Source organism: Sus scrofa, chromosome 2, assembly GCF_054392235.1.
Source record: "Sus scrofa isolate SSC_HxYL_T2T_F1_AM1 chromosome 2, Sscrofa_HxYL_maternal_Yorkshire_Landrace_v2.0, whole genome shotgun sequence".
NCBI classification, from domain to species: domain Eukaryota; kingdom Metazoa; phylum Chordata; class Mammalia; order Artiodactyla; family Suidae; genus Sus; species Sus scrofa.
The window spans coordinates 84,713,664-84,732,173 of record NC_139384.1 but is presented as its reverse complement, the minus strand read 5'-3'; the positions used below and the strand labels follow the sequence as shown (position 1 = coordinate 84,732,173).

At 51.1% G+C, this 18,510-nt stretch overlaps 1 protein-coding gene and 1 long non-coding RNA gene across 6 annotated transcripts in view; one reads left to right on the top strand and one right to left on the bottom strand.

Annotated features, from left to right (window-relative positions):
• SEMA6B (semaphorin 6B) overlaps positions 1 to 18,510 on the bottom strand; it is a 48,853-nt gene that overhangs the window by 10,607 nt on the left and 19,736 nt on the right. The window contains exon 1 of one of the 3 annotated variants that reach the window (XM_021084051.2): positions 1,242 to 1,494. The exons of the other annotated variants lie outside the window; for them this stretch is intronic. Within the exon in view, the coding sequence (XP_020939710.1) occupies positions 1,242 to 1,263 (22 nt within the window). The 5' untranslated portion in view covers positions 1,264 to 1,494. Of the gene's footprint in view, positions 1 to 1,241; positions 1,495 to 18,510 lie in introns of those variants that run through there. 3 annotated transcript variants of the gene reach the window in all.
• LOC110259361 (uncharacterized) lies at positions 107 to 5,557 on the top strand. 3 transcript variants are annotated; one of them, XR_014837777.1, is made up of 4 exons: positions 107 to 266; positions 1,079 to 1,166; positions 2,326 to 2,494; positions 4,739 to 5,557. It is a non-coding gene; the product is annotated as an uncharacterized LOC110259361 (long non-coding RNA). The 3 variants fall into 3 exon arrangements; XR_002341687.2 differs by lacking the exon at positions 4,739 to 5,557 and having other exon boundaries at positions 2,326 to 2,649; XR_014837778.1 differs by lacking the exon at positions 2,326 to 2,494 and having other exon boundaries at positions 128 to 266; positions 4,739 to 4,858.

Here is an 18,510-nt window from a genome sequence, read left to right as displayed (position 1 = left end):
ATGTCGCCAGCAGAGGGCGATAACAGCTGGGACCCTCAATGCCCAGAAAAATTCCCCATTGGGAATAATTTTCAAATTTTTAAAATTTATTTTTATTTTTCTTAAGTTCAGGGGCCAGGGGTCCCTCCCGGCCTACACCAGAGCCACAGCAACCTGGTATCCAAGCAGCATCTGGAGTAGCTTGCTGCAACGCTGGATCCTTAACCCACTGAGTGAGGCCAGGGATGGAACCTAAATCCTCATGGACACTAGTCAATACTACTAAGGTTCGTTCTTTCTTTCTCTTTTTCTTTCTTTCTTTCTTTCTTTCTTTCTTTCTTTCTTTCTTTCTTTCTTTCTTTCTTTCTTTCTTTCTTTCTTTCTTTCTTTCTTTCTTTTTCTTTCTTTCCTTTTTTCTTTCTTTTTTTGCTTTTTGAGGCTGCACTTAAGCATAAGGAAGTTCCTAGGCTAGAGGTCGAACTGGAGTCACAGCCACAACAACTTGGGATCCAAGCCACGTCTGTGACCTACACCACAGCTCACCGCAACACCAGATTCTTAACCCACTGAGCCAAAACAGGGATGGAACCCGAGTCCTCATGGATACTAGCTGGGTTCGTTACTGCTGAGCCACAAGAGGAACTCCACTAGTCACGTTCTTAACCACTGAGTCACGAGACAGGGAAGTCCTAGGACAATAATTTTTAAATAACAACAATCATGGCAATAAGAATAATAATACCACTGCTTATTCATTACCAGGACAACTTTCTGACCACATTCTAGTGAAAGCTCAGGAAACAGGCTAACAAAAAATAATAATGATAATATTTAAATAATTTATTAAATGATTTTAAATTCAAACCTAATATATATACAACATTTCAAAACATATATTTAAAAATTCAATCTCAAAACACTCATTAAGAAAATTCTTGGAACGAAAATGAAAGGTTCGAAAAAAATATTCTACGAATTTTGCAAACCACAACCCAGGAACTGCAGTACCTCAGAACCACAGAATATTTCAGTTGGCCAGGGACCTCAGAGGCCCCGGTAAGTCTGACTTCCTTCCTGAGTCCAGCCTTTGTGTCCTCAGCTGGAATACCTCTGCAACTGGAGCCTCACGACCTCTCCAGAGGGCCTGTTTCCTGCTCCCATTCAAGAGAATTTGAAGAACCTTCCAGGTATGTGGAGAGGAGTCCCACCCCCCGCCCCCCACCACAAGTGATGATCTGGTTGATTGTGTGAGCAGAACTCACCCTCTGGAACCCAGCCCTCCATGCCCCTTCCAGGAGGGGTGCAGTCCGGAGACCCCGATAAAAAGCCCGAAGCTTCGTCCCTCGGGGAAGTCCCAGGCAAGCCTCATGCCTCAGTTTCCCCAACTGAGCAGCGGGGCCATCTCTGAGCCCTGCCCTGGCCTTGGGGCTCAGGGATTCCGAGCCCATGGAGATGGATGTGAGGCAAGAACCTTGGCCCTGAAGTGCCCGCCTCCGAGGACTGGGGCCAAAAAACAGGAAGGCTTTGCGTGGGCCAGTAGAGTTTCCTCTCTATGACCCTGAACTTCCAGGATTTGTGACTCAGAGGATGCCTGGATCCCATGTGTGTGGGGATCTGACTCTGCTTCCTTAAGAGTTTCCTTCCCCGGCTCCTCCCCTGCTCCACAACACCCCGAGGCTCCCACTGACCCCTGATCCAGGCTCCAGACACTGCCTGGCATTCAAGGCCCCCATCTCCACTGCCAGCCCCGTTGCTGCCCACCTCAGCCTGCAAGCCTCCTCCCCACACCTGCCAGGTCACCCTGGCCTCTCTGGTGTTCTCTTTGTTCTGTGCCTTCTTTTATTTTATTTTATTTATTTATGTATTTTTGTCTTTTTCTGGCCGCACCCGTGGCATATGGAGGTCCCCAGGCTAGGGGTCCGGTTGGAGCTGTAGCCGCCAGCCTACACCACAGCCATGCCAACTCAGGATTGGAGCCGCATCTGTGACCTACACCACAGCTCATGGCAACGCCGGATCCTTAACCCACTGAGCAAGGCCAGGGATCGAACCCGCAACTTCATGGTTCCTAGTCAGTTCACTAACTGCTGAGCCACGACGGGAACGCTTGTTTTTTATTTTATTATTAGGGCCGCACCTCTGGCATATGGAAATTCCCAGGCTTGGGGCTGAATCGGGGCTGCAGCTGACAGCCACAGCCACAGCAACGCCAGATCCAAGCCTCGGCGATCTGCAACGCAGCTCAGGACAATGCCAGATCCTTAACAAACTGAGGGAGGCCAAGGATTGAACCCAAATCCTGTGGATACTTGGATACTCGTCAGGTTAATTTTTTTTTCTTTTTAGGGCCGCACCTGCGGCATCAGAGCTACAGCTGCCAGCCTACACCACAGCCACAGCAACGTGGGATCCAAGCTGCATCTGCGACCTACACACCAGCTCATGGCAACTCCAGATCCTTAACCCACTGAGCGAGGCCAGGGATCAAACCTGCATCCTCATGGATCCTAGTCAGGTTCGTTAACCGTTAACTGCTGAGCCACGAAGGGAATCCCACTAATTGGGTTCTTAACTGGCTGAGCCAAAATGGGAACTCTGCCTTCTTTTATTTTTAAACATTTTTTTTAACATTGTGGTTCAATGTATATAACATAAACTTTGCCACAGTAACCATTTTTAAGTGTACAGTTCAACAGTGGCACTAAGTACATTCATATTCTTGTGCGACCATCCCCACCATCATCTTCAGAATGTTCTTATCTCCCCAAACTGAAATTCTGACCCCTTAAAACACGAACTCCTGGAGTTCCCATCATGGCACAGTGGTTGACGAGTCCGACTAAGAACCATGAGGTCGAGGGTTCGATCCCTGGCCTCGCTCAGTGGGTTAATGATCTGGAGTTGCTGTGAGCTGTGGTGTAGGTCGCAGATGCGGCTTACATCCCGCGTTGCTGTGGCTGTGGCGTAGGCCGGCAGCTACAGCTCTGATTCAACCCCTAGCCTGGGAACCTCCATATGCCGCAAGAAGCGACCCTAGAAAAGGCAAAAAGACAAAAAAAAAAAAAAAAAAAAAAAAAAATTGAAAAACACTAACTCCTCATCCCTTCCCCCAACCCTGGGCCCCAGCCTCTACTTCCAGTCTCTATGGATTTAACTAGAGTAGGGACCTCACTTAAGTCGACACACAGTATCTGTCCCCTTGTTTCTGGCTTATTTCACTGAGCATCAGTCCTCAAGGTTCGTCCCTGTTGAAGTGCATGTCAGAATTCCCTTTTTTTTTTTTTGACCGCACTGGCAGCATGTGGAAATTCCTGGGCTACAGGATTGAACCTGTGCCTCCACAGAGACCCTAGCCACTGCAGTGGGATTCTTTTTTTTTTTTTTTAATCCTTTTATGGCCGCCCCTCAGCCTACAGAGTTCCCAGGCCAGAGATCAGATCTGACCCATGGTTGCAACTTATGCTGAAGCTGTGGCAACACCAGATCCTTTAACCCACAGTGGCAGGACAGGAATCAAACCCGTATCTTGGTGCTACAGAGATGCCACAGATCCTATTGCACCACAACGGGAACTCCTGCAGTCAGATTCTTAATCCATTGCACCACAGCAGAAACTCTTTGAATTCCGTTACTTTTTAAGCCCAAGTGATATTCCACTGTGTGGATAGACCACATTTTTTATCCATCACCTGTCAACGAACACTGGGGCTGCTTCCACATTTTGGTTATTGTGAATGGCTATGAATATGGGTGTGCAAGCATTTCTTTGAGACCCTGCTTTCAATTCTTTTGGGCGTATACATAGGAGTTGAATTGCTGAATCATATGGTGATTCTATGTTTAACCCCAGCTCTGCCATGTACATGCTGTGTGACCCCAGACAGGTCACACCACCTCTCTGGGCCTCAGTTGCCTCATCTGTGAAATGTGCGTGGGAACAGTATCAACCTCACAGGCCTATGGTAGGTGTTGGAGCAGCGACTGGCAAGCTGTAGGTGCTCAATAAATGCTAATAATTATCATTGTTGTTGTTACTGTTGTATATTAAGTACCAGAAGCCAGGCTGGGTGGTTTCCAATGGCTCTGGAAACCCACTTTGCAGATGAGGAAACTGAGGGGCTAATTCAGGGGCCATGACCCACCAGAGAGGGTGTGGCAGCTGGACTGAACAAGGGTTCTCCGGCTCTTAGTTATTGCTGCTACAGGTTGAGCATACGAACAGGAATAACAAGAGGAATAATGACCCACTCCCTCATCCCTCCAGCCAGCGAGGCCAGGAGGAACTTAACACCCAGTTCACAGATGAGCAGACTGAGGCCCCAGGTCAGGATGGGACCTCACAGCTTCTTTTTCCATTTTTTATTTTTTAATTTATTTTTTACTTTTTAGGGCTGCAGCCGTGGCATATGGAGGTTCCCAGGCTAGGGGTCTAGTTGGAGCTGTAGCTGCTGGCCTACGCCAGAGCCACAGCAACACGGGATCCGAGCAGCTCACAGCAATGCCGGATCCTTAACCCACTGAGGGAGGCCAGGGATCGAACCAACGTCCCCATGGATACTAGTGGGTTCATTATTTTGTTACCGCTGAGCCACGATGGGAACTCACAGCTCCTTTTTTTCTCCTGGTTTTGGCACCTCGGAGGTAGAAGGATATTCATGTTCTCTCTCTGCCCACAGCTGCCCCAGCCCCACAGAAGCACCCTGGGGCCCCTGAAACCCAAACTGCGCTTTTCTTGCCTTGAATTTGCTTCTCTTATCAGATCCCCAACTTACAGATGGCACCATCGTCCCTGCACCAAAGACCAGGATGCTGACCTCCCAGACCCCTCCCTGCCACCCCGAAAGCCCCACAGCCCAGCTTTCATCTCCTATCTGGTCCCCCGCCTCCAGTCCTGCCCCCTTGTATCCTCCTCAAGGTAGCAAAGCAGTCTTTCCAGAACCCAGATCTCATCTGTTTCTCTCCTGCTCTAAACCAGGGTCTCTCCCCTTCAACACTGTTGACATTTGAGGCCAGATCATTCCCTGGGGTGGGGCCATCCTGGGCATGGTGGGGTGTGGAGCAGCCTCCCTGGCCCCACTCACTCCATGCCAGGATCCCTACCAGTCGTGACAACCAAATGTCCTCGGACTCCACTCAGTATGCCCTTGGGGGGGACAACCACCCCCATGAGAACTGCTCTAAAGGCTCCTAGGCCCCCCAGTGCCCTTGAAATGAAGCCCCCTCCCTTTCACTTCCAACCCTGGCATCTGCACATGCTGTTCCCTCTGCCCGGAAGCCCTTCCTCCTGCTCCCAGTAATCTGCACAGTTATTCCCAGAAACCTCTCAGACACCTCCTCCAGGAAGACCTCCCAGATCAGCCCAAACTGACTTCCTCCAGACTCCTGGAGCAACCCCCACGAGTGCCCGCTTACCCTGTCTTCTAAACGCCTGATTCTCTGTTCATCTTCCCCACTGGACTCTGAGACCCCCGAGAGGGCAGGGCTCAGTCTGTCTTGATCACCAGTGTGTCCCCACCACCCAGCACAAGGCCTGGCATATAGGAGAAGCTCAATGAATAATAAAAGTAGCAAACACCAAGTATGTGCCATGTGCCAGGTTCTGTTGTAAGAGCTTAACTCATTAAATCCACTCAACACACCTGAGAGGTGGGTGCTATGAATATACCCTTTATATAGATGGGGAAACTGAGACACAGAAAGAAGTCATTTGCCCAAATGGAAATGGTGGCACCAAGAGTGAAACCCGCTCAATCAACATTCGCTATTATTATTTTTTTTATGGCTGCACCTGGGGCATATGGAGTTCTTGGACCAGAGATCAAACCTGAGGCAAAGCCGTGACCTATGTCACAGCTGTAGCAACGCTACAGATTCTCAACCCACTACACTGGGCTGGGGATTGAACCCATGCCGCTGCTGCAGACAACACTGGATCCCTAACCCACCGCACCACAGCCAGAACTCCCAACATTTTTTATTTTGATGATCGGGCAGAACTGAACCCCACAGGCTTTTCCTGGGGAGTCTAGGCTGCTTCAGGGCCAACCCACTGCACCTGGCCTCAGTTTACCCCTGTGACCTGGGGTTATTGGAGGCCTCAACACCTCCCCCACTCCCCCTAAGACCATCTGCTTCTCTCCATGAAACTCGAGGCGCCTTTGCCAGCAGCCGCCCGGCGCCCGCCTGCCCGGAAGCGGCCCCACCACCTGCCCCGGCACCTGGCCACCGGGAGCCGGCCCGGAGCGGGGGTGGAGGGTGGGGGTGGGTTAAGCCGCGTGGCTGGCGTGTGCTGGGCATCCATGCACCCATGTGCCTCCTGTCTGCAGCCCTGGGGACATGTATTTACGCCCATGGGAGTGGGAGGGATGGCTATAGGGATACAGATCCAGCTCCTATCCAGGAGGGTCGTCACCCCCAGGATGGCACAGCCTCTCTGCCTGACCCCCAGCTGTCACTCCAAGTCTTGGCACAGTCCCACTGCACAGATGAAGAAACCGAGGCACAGATGGAAATTCCCTCCAGGACACCCTGCTTCAGCCTCACATCCACCTTCCCAGCTACCATGTGGCCTTAGTGACTGTAACTTCGTCAGAGGGTCACATTTCCTTCTGGAACCTTTTTCCCACCTGGCACTTCTTCAGACCAGGGTGTCTGGGCCACTCTTGGCCCCCAGCCCTTCAGCATGAATTTTAGGATCAGCTGGTAAGTTCCAAAACAAACAATATAAAGCATGAAACCTGTTGGGATTTTCCTTGGCATGGTGCTGAACACATAGATCAAATTGATCTGCTGACTGACGGACTCCCTGTCTCCACTGATGGCTCAGGGCACACCTGGGGGTCATCCCCAACTCCTGCCAGCACCCTCCACATTCTATCACCCTCTCATACAATGCAGCAGGGTCTGCTAAATTCCTCCAGAATTCCCACCCCTCACCAGTCCATTTCCTGATCAGCCCCCGGTATCTCCTGCCTGGACCCCACAGTTCCCTCTGTCTGCTCAGTCCTCAGCTCCCATCTTTAATTTCCAGTCTGTTCTTCCTGAAGTAGCCACCAGAGGGCGTGTGTGAGCACCTGAATCAGCCCCTGCTCCGCTTCCGCCCACAGCCCTCCAGGGCTCCCACCTCTCTGCCGGTAAAGCGCACAAGGTTCTACAGGGCTGACCTGCCTCATTCCCTCCCTGCCCTCACCTCCTCCTTCTCTCCCCCCTCGCTCACTCTGCTCCAGCCACACTGGCCTCCTTGCTGTTCCTCCAACCCACCAGGTCCAGTCCTGACCCAGGGCCTTTGCACAGGCTGTTCCTCATCAGTGAAAGCCTCTTCTCTCAGACACCCATAGCTCCCTCCTTATTTCAGGTCTCCATCCCCACCCCCTGGACTCCAGCAACCACTCCCCTCCCCATGAACCTGCCTCTGGCCCCCTCACCACCCAGTGTCCAATGACACACTCTCAAAGCTTCCTCTAGACCCTCTTACTCTGAATATGGTCCTTTGACAAGCAGCTGCAGCAGCTTCCACTTGAGAGAAATTAGAAATGCTGAGTCCTTGGAGTTCCCACTCTGGCACAACGGGATAGGCGGCATCTCTGCAGTAACAGGACGCAGGTTCGACCCCTGGCCTGGCATAGTGGGTTAAAAGATCTGGTGTTGCTGCAGCTGTGGCATAGGTCAAAACTGCAGCTCAGGTCTAATCCCTTGCCTGGGAACTCCATATGCCGCAGGGTGGTCAAAAAAGGAAAAAAAAAGAAAAGAAATGCTGAGTCCTGTGCCCACCCCAGACCTGCATTTTAGGCAGAAGAATCCTGAGAAGCTCAGCTTATGCACGGATCTCACCAAATAAAATAACCACCCACGTAACAGACTGTTCAGAGTCCATCTGCCATCCTGGATGGTGAGCCCTGTGAGGGCAGGCCTGGTGTGTCTTGGCCAGTGACAGGTCCCCACAACCTCTGGTACACCACTGGTGTTCAATAATGGCTGTCTGTAGGAGTTCCTGTCATGGCTCAGCAGTTAACGAACCCGACTAGCATCCATGAGGATGGGGGTTCTGTCTCTGGCCTCGCTCAGTGCGTTAAGGATCCGATGTTGCTGTGAGCTGTGGTGTAGGTTGCAGATGCGGCTTGGATCCTGCGTTGCTGTGGCTGTGACTGTGGCCGGCAGCTGCAGCTCCGATTTGACCCCTAGCCTGGGAACCTCCGTATGCCTCAGGTGCGGCCCTAAAAATAATGATAATGATAATAATAATAGTAATAAAATAATGGCCTGATGTAAGGGAATGAACTAAGTGTCAGCATTAGGAGTTTAACCCAGACTAGACCTCTTTCCTGGTTCACCCTTGCTCATCATCACCCTCACAACACGCACATGTGGCCACAGGCCACCGGGTCCCCTCACCAACCTCCGCAGGCCCTGGCACCTGTGTTCACACCTATCCATAGATGCAAGTGCAGTGCACGTGTGTGCCCCAGCAGGGGAGGGCTGGCTGCACATGTGTGCACATGCCTATAGGTGTCAGAGCCTGTACACAACCCCTCATGAAGCTGCTGCCAACAGCCCCCCATGGATGGCTCTCTGGCTATGAAACAGTTTCCAAGGACCTCAATTAGCTGCAGGCACCAGCTGGCCAAGCCCATGTCTACAATCCCTCTAGCCCTGGTCAGCCCAATCCCTCTGGTGACAACGGGAAACTGAGGCCCAGAATGAGGGCTGGACAGACAACACTGAAGAGCCCTGAGGTGACAGCTCAGTCTCTGGAATCTTTTTCTGTATGTGGCTGCATCTGTGGCATATGCAAGTTCCTGGGCCAGGGATTGAACCCTCGCCACAGCAGTGAGTGACCTGAGTCACAGCAGTGACAACGCCAGATGCTTAACCACTAGATCACCAGTCAACTCCAATTTCTAGTATCTTGTAACCCAGGTTCAAATTCAAGCTCTGCCTCTTACCAGCCTCCAGACCTCCAACAATCACTTCCTCTGTCTCGGCCCCAGTTTTCCCATCTATAAACTGTTGGCAACTATATAAGCCCAACCTTAAAACACTGCTATGAAGATGCAAGGACATAATCTAGTCCAGAACCATCCAACAGACAACCACCCACACACATATGTGGTTTTAAATTTCCTGGTGGCCACATTCAAAAGGTGAAATTTCCTTTGTTGTTGTTATTATTGTTGTTGTTGTTCTAGGGTCGCATTCACGGCATATAGAAGTTCCCAGGCTAGGGGTCCAGCTGGAGCTGCAGCTGCCAGCCTATGCCAGAGCCACAGCAATGCGGGATCCTGGCCTTGTCTGTGACCTACACCACAGCTCACAGCAACACTGGATTCTTGACCCACTGAGCAAGACCAGGAATCGAACACTTGTCCTCATGGATACTCGTCAGGTTTGTTGCCGCTGAGCCACGATGGGAACTCCCTGAAATTCATTTTATTTTATTTTATTTTATTTATTTTTTTGGTCTTTTTTGCCTTTTCTAGGGCCGCTTCCTGTGGCATATGGAGGTTCCCAGGCTAGGGGTCTAATCGGAGCTGTAGCCACTGGCCTACACCAGAGCCACAGCAACGCGGGATCTGAGCCACGTCTATGACCTACACCACAGCTCACGGCAACACCGGATTCTTAACCCACTGAGCTAGGCCAGGGATCGAACCTGCAACCTCATGGTTCCTAATAGGACTCGTTAACCACTGCGCCACGACGGGAACTCCTGAAATTCATTTTATTTTATTTTATTTTATTTTATTTATTTATTTATTTATTTATTTATTTTGTCTTTTTGCCATTTCTTGGGCCGCTTCCGCGGCATATGGAGGTTCCCAGGCTAGGGGTCGAATCGGAGCTGTAGCCGATGGCCTACACCACAGCCACAGCAACGCGGGATCCGAGCCACATCTGCAACTTACACCACAGCTCACGGCAATGCCGGATCATTAACCCACTGAGCAAGGGCAGGGATCGAACCCGCAACCTCATGGTTCCTAGTCGGATTCGTTAACCACTGCGCCACGACAGGAACTCCCTGAAATTCATTTTAATGATATGTTTCGTTTAACCCAATAGATCCAAAAGATTGCTATTTCCACCTGTAATCAACACATGAATGATTTTTTTTTTCTGTCTTTTTAGGGACATGCCCTCAGCATGTGGAAGTTCCCCTGCTAGGGGGTGAATCAGAACTGTAGCTGCTGGCCTACACCACACCAGATCAAGCCGTGTTTGCAACCTACACCACAGCTCACAGCAACGCAGAATCCTAGGCCAGGGATCGAACCTGCATCCTCATGGATACTAGTCGGGTTTGTTGACCACTGAGCTATGAAGGGCACTCCAACATACAAATGGTTAACAAGACATTCCACATTCTGCTTCTCGTACTTTTTTTTTTTTTTTTTTGGCTGCAGCATGGAGTGGCTCAATGTGGGATCTCAGTTCCCATAATAGGGATTGAACCTGGGCCGCAGCAGTGAAAGCAAAGTCCTAAGTACTAGGCCACCAGGGAGTTCCCTGATTCTCTTCCTAAATCTTTACAATCTGTGCTTTACACTTATGGTGCATCTCGACTGGGACTGGCCACATGTGATTCCACAGCCACACCAGGCCAGTGGCCACTATTTTGGACAACTCAGCTGTAGAGGAAGGGCTGGGCGAGCACAGGACTAGCACATAGTAAGCCCATAGGAGGCATCAGTTATATTATTACCATGATGTTGCTATTATGCAAAAAATATCCAATTCCATTTCATGTTCCAATTTTGTGCTGAAGAGTCTAGCCACAGGCTCCCCAGAAATAAGCATGCAAGTAGGGAGGATCTTACATATGCCAAGGGAGCAGTTACAAAAAATTTCCTCGGAGTTCCCATCCTGGCTCAGGGGTTAATGAGCCCAACTAGAATCCATGAGGACTTGGGTTCGATCCCTGGCCTTGCTCAGTGGGTTAAGGATCTGGCGTTGCTGTGAGCTGTGGTGTGGGTCCCAGACATGGCTTGGACCCGCATAGCTGTGGCTGTGGTGTAGGCTGGCAGCTGGAGCTCCGACTGGATCCCTAGCCTGGGAACTTCCATATGCTACAGGTGCAGACCTAAAAAGACAAAAAATAAATAAATAAAAATTAAAAAAAATAAAAAGTGGGAGTTCCCATCGTGGCACAGTGGTTAACGAATCCGACTAGGAACCATGAGGTTGCGGGTTCGGTCCCTGCCCTTGCTCAGTGGGTTAACGATCCGGCATTGCCGGGAGCTGTGGTGTAAGTTGCAGACGCGGCTCGGATCCCGTGTTGCTGTGGCTCTGGTGTAGGCCGGCGGCTGCAGCTCCGATTCGACCCCTAGCCTGGGAACCTCCATATGCCGTGGGAGCGGCCCAAAGAAATAGCAAAAAAAGACAAAATAAATAAATAAATAAATAAATAAATAAATAAAATAAAAAGTTCCTATGAAAGTTCCTCTCTGCCTTAACAACTTCTTTATTTCTTTTCTTTCTTTCTTCCTCCCTTCCTTCGTCTATCTTTTTTCTTTTTAGGATTCTCATCTGCAGTATATGGAGGTTCCCAGGCTAAGGGTCCAATCAAAGCTGCAGCTGCTGGCCTATGCCACAGCCACAGCAATGCCAGATCCAGGCTGAAACTGCAATCTACGCCACAGCTTGCATCAACACCATATCCTTAACCCACTAAGTGAGGCCAGGGAGTGAAATGCATCCTCATGGATACTAGTTGGGTCCTTTTTTTTTTTTTTTTTTTCCTTTTTTTAGGGCCACACCTGCAGCATATGGGCATTCCCATATGGGGTTGAATTGGGGGGGTCAAATCGGAGCTACAGCTGCCAGCCTACACCACAGCCACAGCAACTCAGGGTCTGAGCCATGTCTGCAACCTACACCACAGCTCATGTCAATGCAGGATCCCTGACCCACTGAGCAAGGCCAGATATTGAACTTGAATCCTCATGGATACTAGTCAGACTGTTTCCACTGTGCCACAATGGGAACCCCGACTAGCTGTGTTAACCCACTGAGCCACAATGGGAACTCCAGGAAGTTCTACTGTCAATCTGCCATAAATCCTTCTTGTTTCCAGAGACTGCCAGAAGTGAAAGATCTGGGGGCTAGCATTTTGGTCCCTTTGGCCTGGGCATTCCTAACCTGGACTTTTGAGAATTTGGGCTTGAAGGGCAATGCCCACCCTCCTCTCTAATCCTCCACCCCCACTAACAAGCAACACCTTTACTGTATATCACAAGCTCAGCTCAGACCCTGCCACTCCCCTGTTCAAAGCCCTGCTGTGGCTCCAGAGTGCCCACAGGGAAAAGAGCCAGTTTCATAAACTTGATTTTTTTTTTTTTTTTTTGTCTTTTGTCCTTTTAAGGCCGCATCCTCAGCATATGGAGGTTCCCAGGTTAGGCGTCGAATGGGAGCTGTTGCTGCTGGCCACAGCCACAGCCACAGTATGCTAGATCTGAACTGTGTCTGCGACCTACACCATAGCTCATGGCAATGCCGGATCCTTAACCCACTGAGCAAGGCCAGGGATCAAACCTGCAGCCTCATGGTTCCTAGTCAGATTCGTTTCTGCTGAGCCACGACGGGAACTCCATATAACTTGATTTTTTTAAGGACACCTCTCACCCTGGGAATGACTTTTACCTTCCACTTGCCCTCACCTCCTGGCAAGCAGGCTCCAAATTCGCAAGTCCCATGGCCAGGCCTTTGCTTAGGCTGTCCCTTCTGCCAGGGGGACCTTTTCAGACTTCTTAAGCCACAAACTTCCCTCAGAAGGCCCTCTCAATCACCCAGACATCGTAACCTCGCTTCTTCTCCTTGAAACCCGAGTCAACTTCTGCTCGCCCATCAAGTCTACCTGTGAATGCCTCTTCCTCCAGGAAGCCTTCCCTGACTGCTTTCCTGGGGGAGCTGAGTTTCTCGGGGCTTTCCCTGCCACCACTCCTACCTTGGCTTCACCCTTCCTCACTAACTTGGAAGCATCTTTGGCCAGCTCTGGCTCCTTCTATCCCAAATTGGAAGCTATTCATTCACTCACTGGATGAGCAATTATTGAGTGCCAGACGCTGTTCCCCACATCAGGACATAGCAGTGGCCAAAACTGCAAAACCCTAATCTTTGGGGACTCCCAGTCCAGTGGGATGAGGGTACACACGTTACCAAAAAACCAGAACTTAGGCAACATTGTATATCAACTATACTCCAATAAGAGTTAAATTAAAAAAAGAAAAGCTTAGCGAAAAACAGAGCCTGTCTCTGACAATGATGGCAAAGCTTAAAAGATGAAAATGCAGAGGATGATGGGAAAGTGATGGCAACGGGGCTGCTTTAGCCAGTGCTCAGGAGGACCTCCTGGAGGAGGGACATTAGAACTGAGGCCTGGGAGTTCCTGTTGTGGCTCAGTGGTTAACAAACCTGACTAGTATCCAGGAGGACGCAGGTTCAATTCTTGGCCTTGTTCACTGGGTTGGCGATCTGGCGTTGCCGACACGACTTGGATCCTGAGTTGCTGCGGCTGTGGTGTAGGCCGGCAGCAGCAGCTCCGATTTGACCCCCTAGCTTGGGAACCTCCATATGCTGCAGGTTCAGCCCTAAAAAGACCAAAAAAAAAAAAAAAAAAAAAAGAACTGAGACCTGAAGGTGGAGGAGGAAGCTGTGGGGAAGAGGTGGGGAAGGGTGCTCCAAGTGGAGGAAACTGAAAAGGTAAAGACTTGGAGGCTGGAACCATGAGAGGAACAGTAAGAAGATGCTGGCAGGAGGGGACCTGCCATATCATAAGATTATGAGGACCCCTGGGACTTCTCCCTTTTCCAGATAAGACCATAACATAAGGCACTAGGACAAAGTCTGGTACATGTGTTTGCTCTATGGGAAGTGACCTTGCTGGGTGACTGTGGGCCAGCAGCTCGCCCTCTCTGGGCCTCTCTATACCATAGCAGGTGACTTGGTGACCCTGGGCCGGGCCTGGAGCTCTTGTTTCTCCATCTGCCATGGCAAGGATGGGGGCGGGATGCCCGTCTCTGGTTCCATAGAAGGAGCTCCTGTCGGCCCAGCCGCCCCAGGATTCCAGCTCCGGGGCCCAGCGTCCCTGGGGGGATCGAGTAACCCTGTTGGGCAGCCGGGCCCCTGTGCCATCCAGGTCTAGTTACCGGCTCTGCTTACAGCTGCCTCCTCCAGCTGCCTTGGTTGCCCCTGGTGCAGCCCAGCCAGGCTCTGGGGCTGTCTAGGAACTTGGCAGAGTGGCCAGAGGGAGTCCCTTGGGTCCTGGGCCATGGGGGCGCCGACGAGAGAGGCCCCTCACTCTCAATGCTCCCTCCGTGCTGGTGAGCCCATCCCTCCCTAGCCTGGGGGGCCAGCCAGTGCTCCCACGTCAGGCCTCACCTTCCTCCCAGCATTCTTGCTTCCTGGAGACCCCTTTCCGCACTGGTGCGCCGAGCATGACAACCATTCCCAGTGGGTTATCATCGTGGGCAAATGAGCTACACACAAAGCAGGTGCTTAGTAAATTGCATTTTCTGCTGTGCAGCCGAGGATTACACCCTTGCCCTCTCTGGGTTTGCTTCTGCCTCTGTAAATTGGGGATGGAATGCCGGCTCCCTGGGGGCAGGGGGTCTGGCACAGAGTAGGTGCTCAAGAAATACCAGCTGAATGAACATCCTACAAATGGTCCTTACTTAGGAAAGAGCTACATGGGTGTTTGTTCCAGGATTCCTGAGCACCTACCGTGTGCCAACATGGCCAGGGACTCAGCCTTGACCAGGATCATGTGTGTCAAGGGCTTGGCCCAGAGCTGGGCATGCAGTAAGCACCCAATAAATGCTGAGCGTCTCATTTAAAGAGGATGGTACTCAAAGTACACGAGCTGTCTCCCAGGTATACTCCACAGCAGCCCAACAGAGACGGGATTTAGGTTCTCATGAAGTCCCTACTGTGTGCCAGGTGCTGGGCCAAGCCCTTTACATGTCTGATCTTGTTTCCTGCCCACACCTATGGAGCGGAGACCAGCACTATTATCCTCATTTGGCATAGGGAAAAACTGAGGCTCAGAGAGGTTAAGACACTTGGCCAAGGTCACACAGCACAGAATGGTGCAGTCGGGATTCGAACCCAGGCCATGTGGCTATACTGCCTCTTGCTGACATTCACTGGGCGCCCAAGATGTACCATCTGTCAGCAAAGCTGAACTGCCTAAATGCGCATTTTGCAGATACACAAGCAGAGCCCCAGAGAGAGGCTGCTCCAGTCCCAGGCCACTCAGGGAGCCAGGAAGGGGACCAGGTGGCAGAGGCAGGACCTCAACTGGGGGACAGGACAGGTCCCTAGGGCTCCAAGCCCAGATGGGGGGGTGCCCTCCCGGGTAATTAATTTTAATCACTGTTTGGAAATTGGGCTGCCAGGAGGCAAATCAGAAGCAGCAACTTGCAATTAGGAATGGGGGAGGGGGGGCTGCTTTCTCCATGATGCGGCGACCATTCCAAGGAAATTAAAGTGTCATTTATACCCAGTGGATAATTAGGGGGCCTGGGAGGGGACCACTGGAAGGAGCTGGGGACCCCTAGGAAATCCAGGCTGGGGCTTGGGGGTCAGGAACCCACAGATTCCCAAGATGGGGGCTCGGAACAAGCCTGGGGACAAACAGACCCTGGTCTTGCCCCCAATTTGCAAAAAATACAGAAGAGTCCTTCTTGCTCTTAGGGCCCAGTTTGGGGGGCAAAGAGGGGTGATGGGGCTCCACTATAGGGAGGAGAGACAGATCTGGTCCCTGCCCTTGGGGTCCTTGACCTGGAAGCAGAAGGTGGTGAGCCTGGCCCCCCTCACTTGACGTTCTGGGAGCCATCCTCTCCCCCAGGCTGATTCTCCCACCCCAAATTCCTCATCACTGCCCCTCCCTAGAGGCCCTGTCCAGGGGGCCATGGGGATTCTCAGGTGGGATGAGACCAGAAAGGCAGGTCTGGAAGGGGGCAACGCTGGGAGATGCTGGGCAAGAGGCAGGTGGGCCATGCCAAGTGCTGCTGGCACAGAATACCTGGCGATCGATCTTGAGGAAGACAAAGGCGGGAAATAGGTCCTAGGGGATGGCCCTGGGGTCACAGTGGACCACAAGTCCTGGTGAGTCAGGGCTGAGGAATGGCAGAGATGCTGGCAGAGTGACGTGGGTTCTGGGGGATGGGGCGTGAGAACTGTGCATCAGTGGAGAACAGTGAGGGGCAGCAGCCCCTGTTTTGCTGAGTGAACTCAGGGAATTTGCCACCCCAATCTGTGCCTCATGTCTTCTCAGAGCCTGGGGCTTAGACATTCAAAGGCAGTAATAGCTGGGAAGTTCCCTGGTGGCTCAGTGGGTTAAGGATCTGGCATTGTCACTAACGTGGTTAGGGTCAAGGCTGTGGCATGGGTTTGATTCCTGGTTCAGGAATTTCCACATGCCATGGGAGTAGCCTCTCAAAACAAACAAACAAACAAACAAAAACCCACAAAAGGGGATAATAGCAAACATTTATGGAGCACCTACTGCAGAAAGTACTGTTGGGGTAGGGGGAAAAGGTTTCCTCGCCATTTTATAGGTTGAGAAAATTTAGGCCTAGAGTGGGCAAGTTAATATGACCAAGATTGCACAGCTAGGACATGGCCAAACTGGGATTTGAACCTAGGTGTTATGGTCCAGACACCACACTCTTAAGCGAAGCGCCACCTGCCTCCAGAGAAAGGGGCTCTCAGTCCCTCTGCACATCTAACAAGTTCAAAATCTACCCTGATTGATAAATTATGAGTTTGGGATGAGCAGATACAAACTACTATCCATAAAATAGATAACAAGGTCCTACTGTGAAGCACAGGGAACTATGTTCAATATCCTATAATAAACCATAATGGAAAATAATATGAAAAAGGAGGCATATATATGGATAACTGAATCATTTTGCTATACACCAGAAACTAACACAACACTGTAAATCAATATACTCCAGTTTAAAAAAAAAAAAAGAAAGAAAGCAGGGGAGTTCCCTGGTGGTCTAGCAGTTAGGATTCAGTGTTTTCACTGCTGCAGCCCGGGTTCAATCAATGTGAGAACTGAGAACCCACATCAAGCTGCTACATGACATGGCCAAAGAAAAAAAACAGCAAGGTCTACCCTGATCTGCCCACTTCTTTCCCCCTCTACTGCCTCAGCCTGGCCGGTCCCCATCATTGCTCACCTGGACCAGAGCAGTCCCCTCCACCCTGATCCCCCAGCTCTGGCCATTGCTGCCCACAATCTGTGTTCCCTGCAGCAGCTAGAAGGTACCTGTGGATACCTGAGCCAGGTCCCACCCATCTTCCGCCCACAGCCCTCCAGGGCTCCCACTTTCCTCAGAGTAAAAGCCCAGGTCCTTCCCTGTAGCCACAAGGCCCTGCATGACCTGCCCCCATTCCCTCTCTGCCCTCCCCTCCTCCCTCTCTCCCCCTCACTCACTCTGCTCCAGACACACGGGCCTCCTTCCTGTTCCTCCAACACGCCAGGCCCGGTCCTGCCCCGGGGCCTTTGCACAGGCTGTGCCCTCTGCCCGGAATTCTCTTCCTCCAGTTCTCTGCATGAGTAGCTCCTTTTCCAGGTCTCAGTTCAAATGCCACCTCCTCAGAGACATCCTCCCTGACATCATCAGCTAAAACAGCCCCACCCTTCTCAGCGACATCATCCAGTGTCATCCTCAGGGCATTTGTTATACTTGATTTACTTTCTCACAAGGGAAGAGCCTGGTTTGCCTTGGTCATTACTGATTTCCCAGCACCTGGCATGCAGTAGGCACTCAATAAATGTCAACTCATGAAATGAGAACTAAGACCCTACAGCTCCCAGTGAGATCAGGGCCAGGGGCCACAAGTTTATGCTTTTCAAAAATATTCCTTTTTCTAGAGTAAGAAAAGAACAGGATCAGGCGTTCCCATTGTGGTGCAGCGGAAATGAATCCAACTAGGAACCATGAGGTTGCGGGTTCGATCCCTGGTCCTGCTCAGTGGGTTAAGAATCCAGTGTTGCCGTGAGCCGTGGTGTAGGTCGCAGACGCGGCTCGGATCTGGCATTGCTGTGGCTCTGGTGAAGGCCAGTGGCAACAGGTCCGATTAGATCCTTAGCCTGGGAACCTCCATATGCTGCAGGTGAAGCCCTAAAAAGACAAAAGACAACAGACAAAAAAAAAAAAAAAAAGAACAGGATCAGGCCTGACATTTTGCCTGCATCCTCTTGCTTAAACGTTCAACCCTCTGAGAGAAAGAATAGCATCCATGCTTCACAGAAGAGGGAATCGAGGCTCAGAGAGGAAGCATGATGAGATATATTCAAACCCAGGTAAGTCTGATCCAACCACTGTGGTAACCTCCAAGGGCAAAAATTCAGAGGGGCTGTCTTAATTGCCCCCATGGGATTGTGACTGGGCCTTCAAGGAAGGGAGAAGGTTCTGAAACTATCAGAAAATACGTGGCTTTTCCCCCACTCCCCAGTGAACTCCTACACATCCACCATGGTCCTAGCTGCAATGCCCCTTCCTCAATTGCATCTTCCCT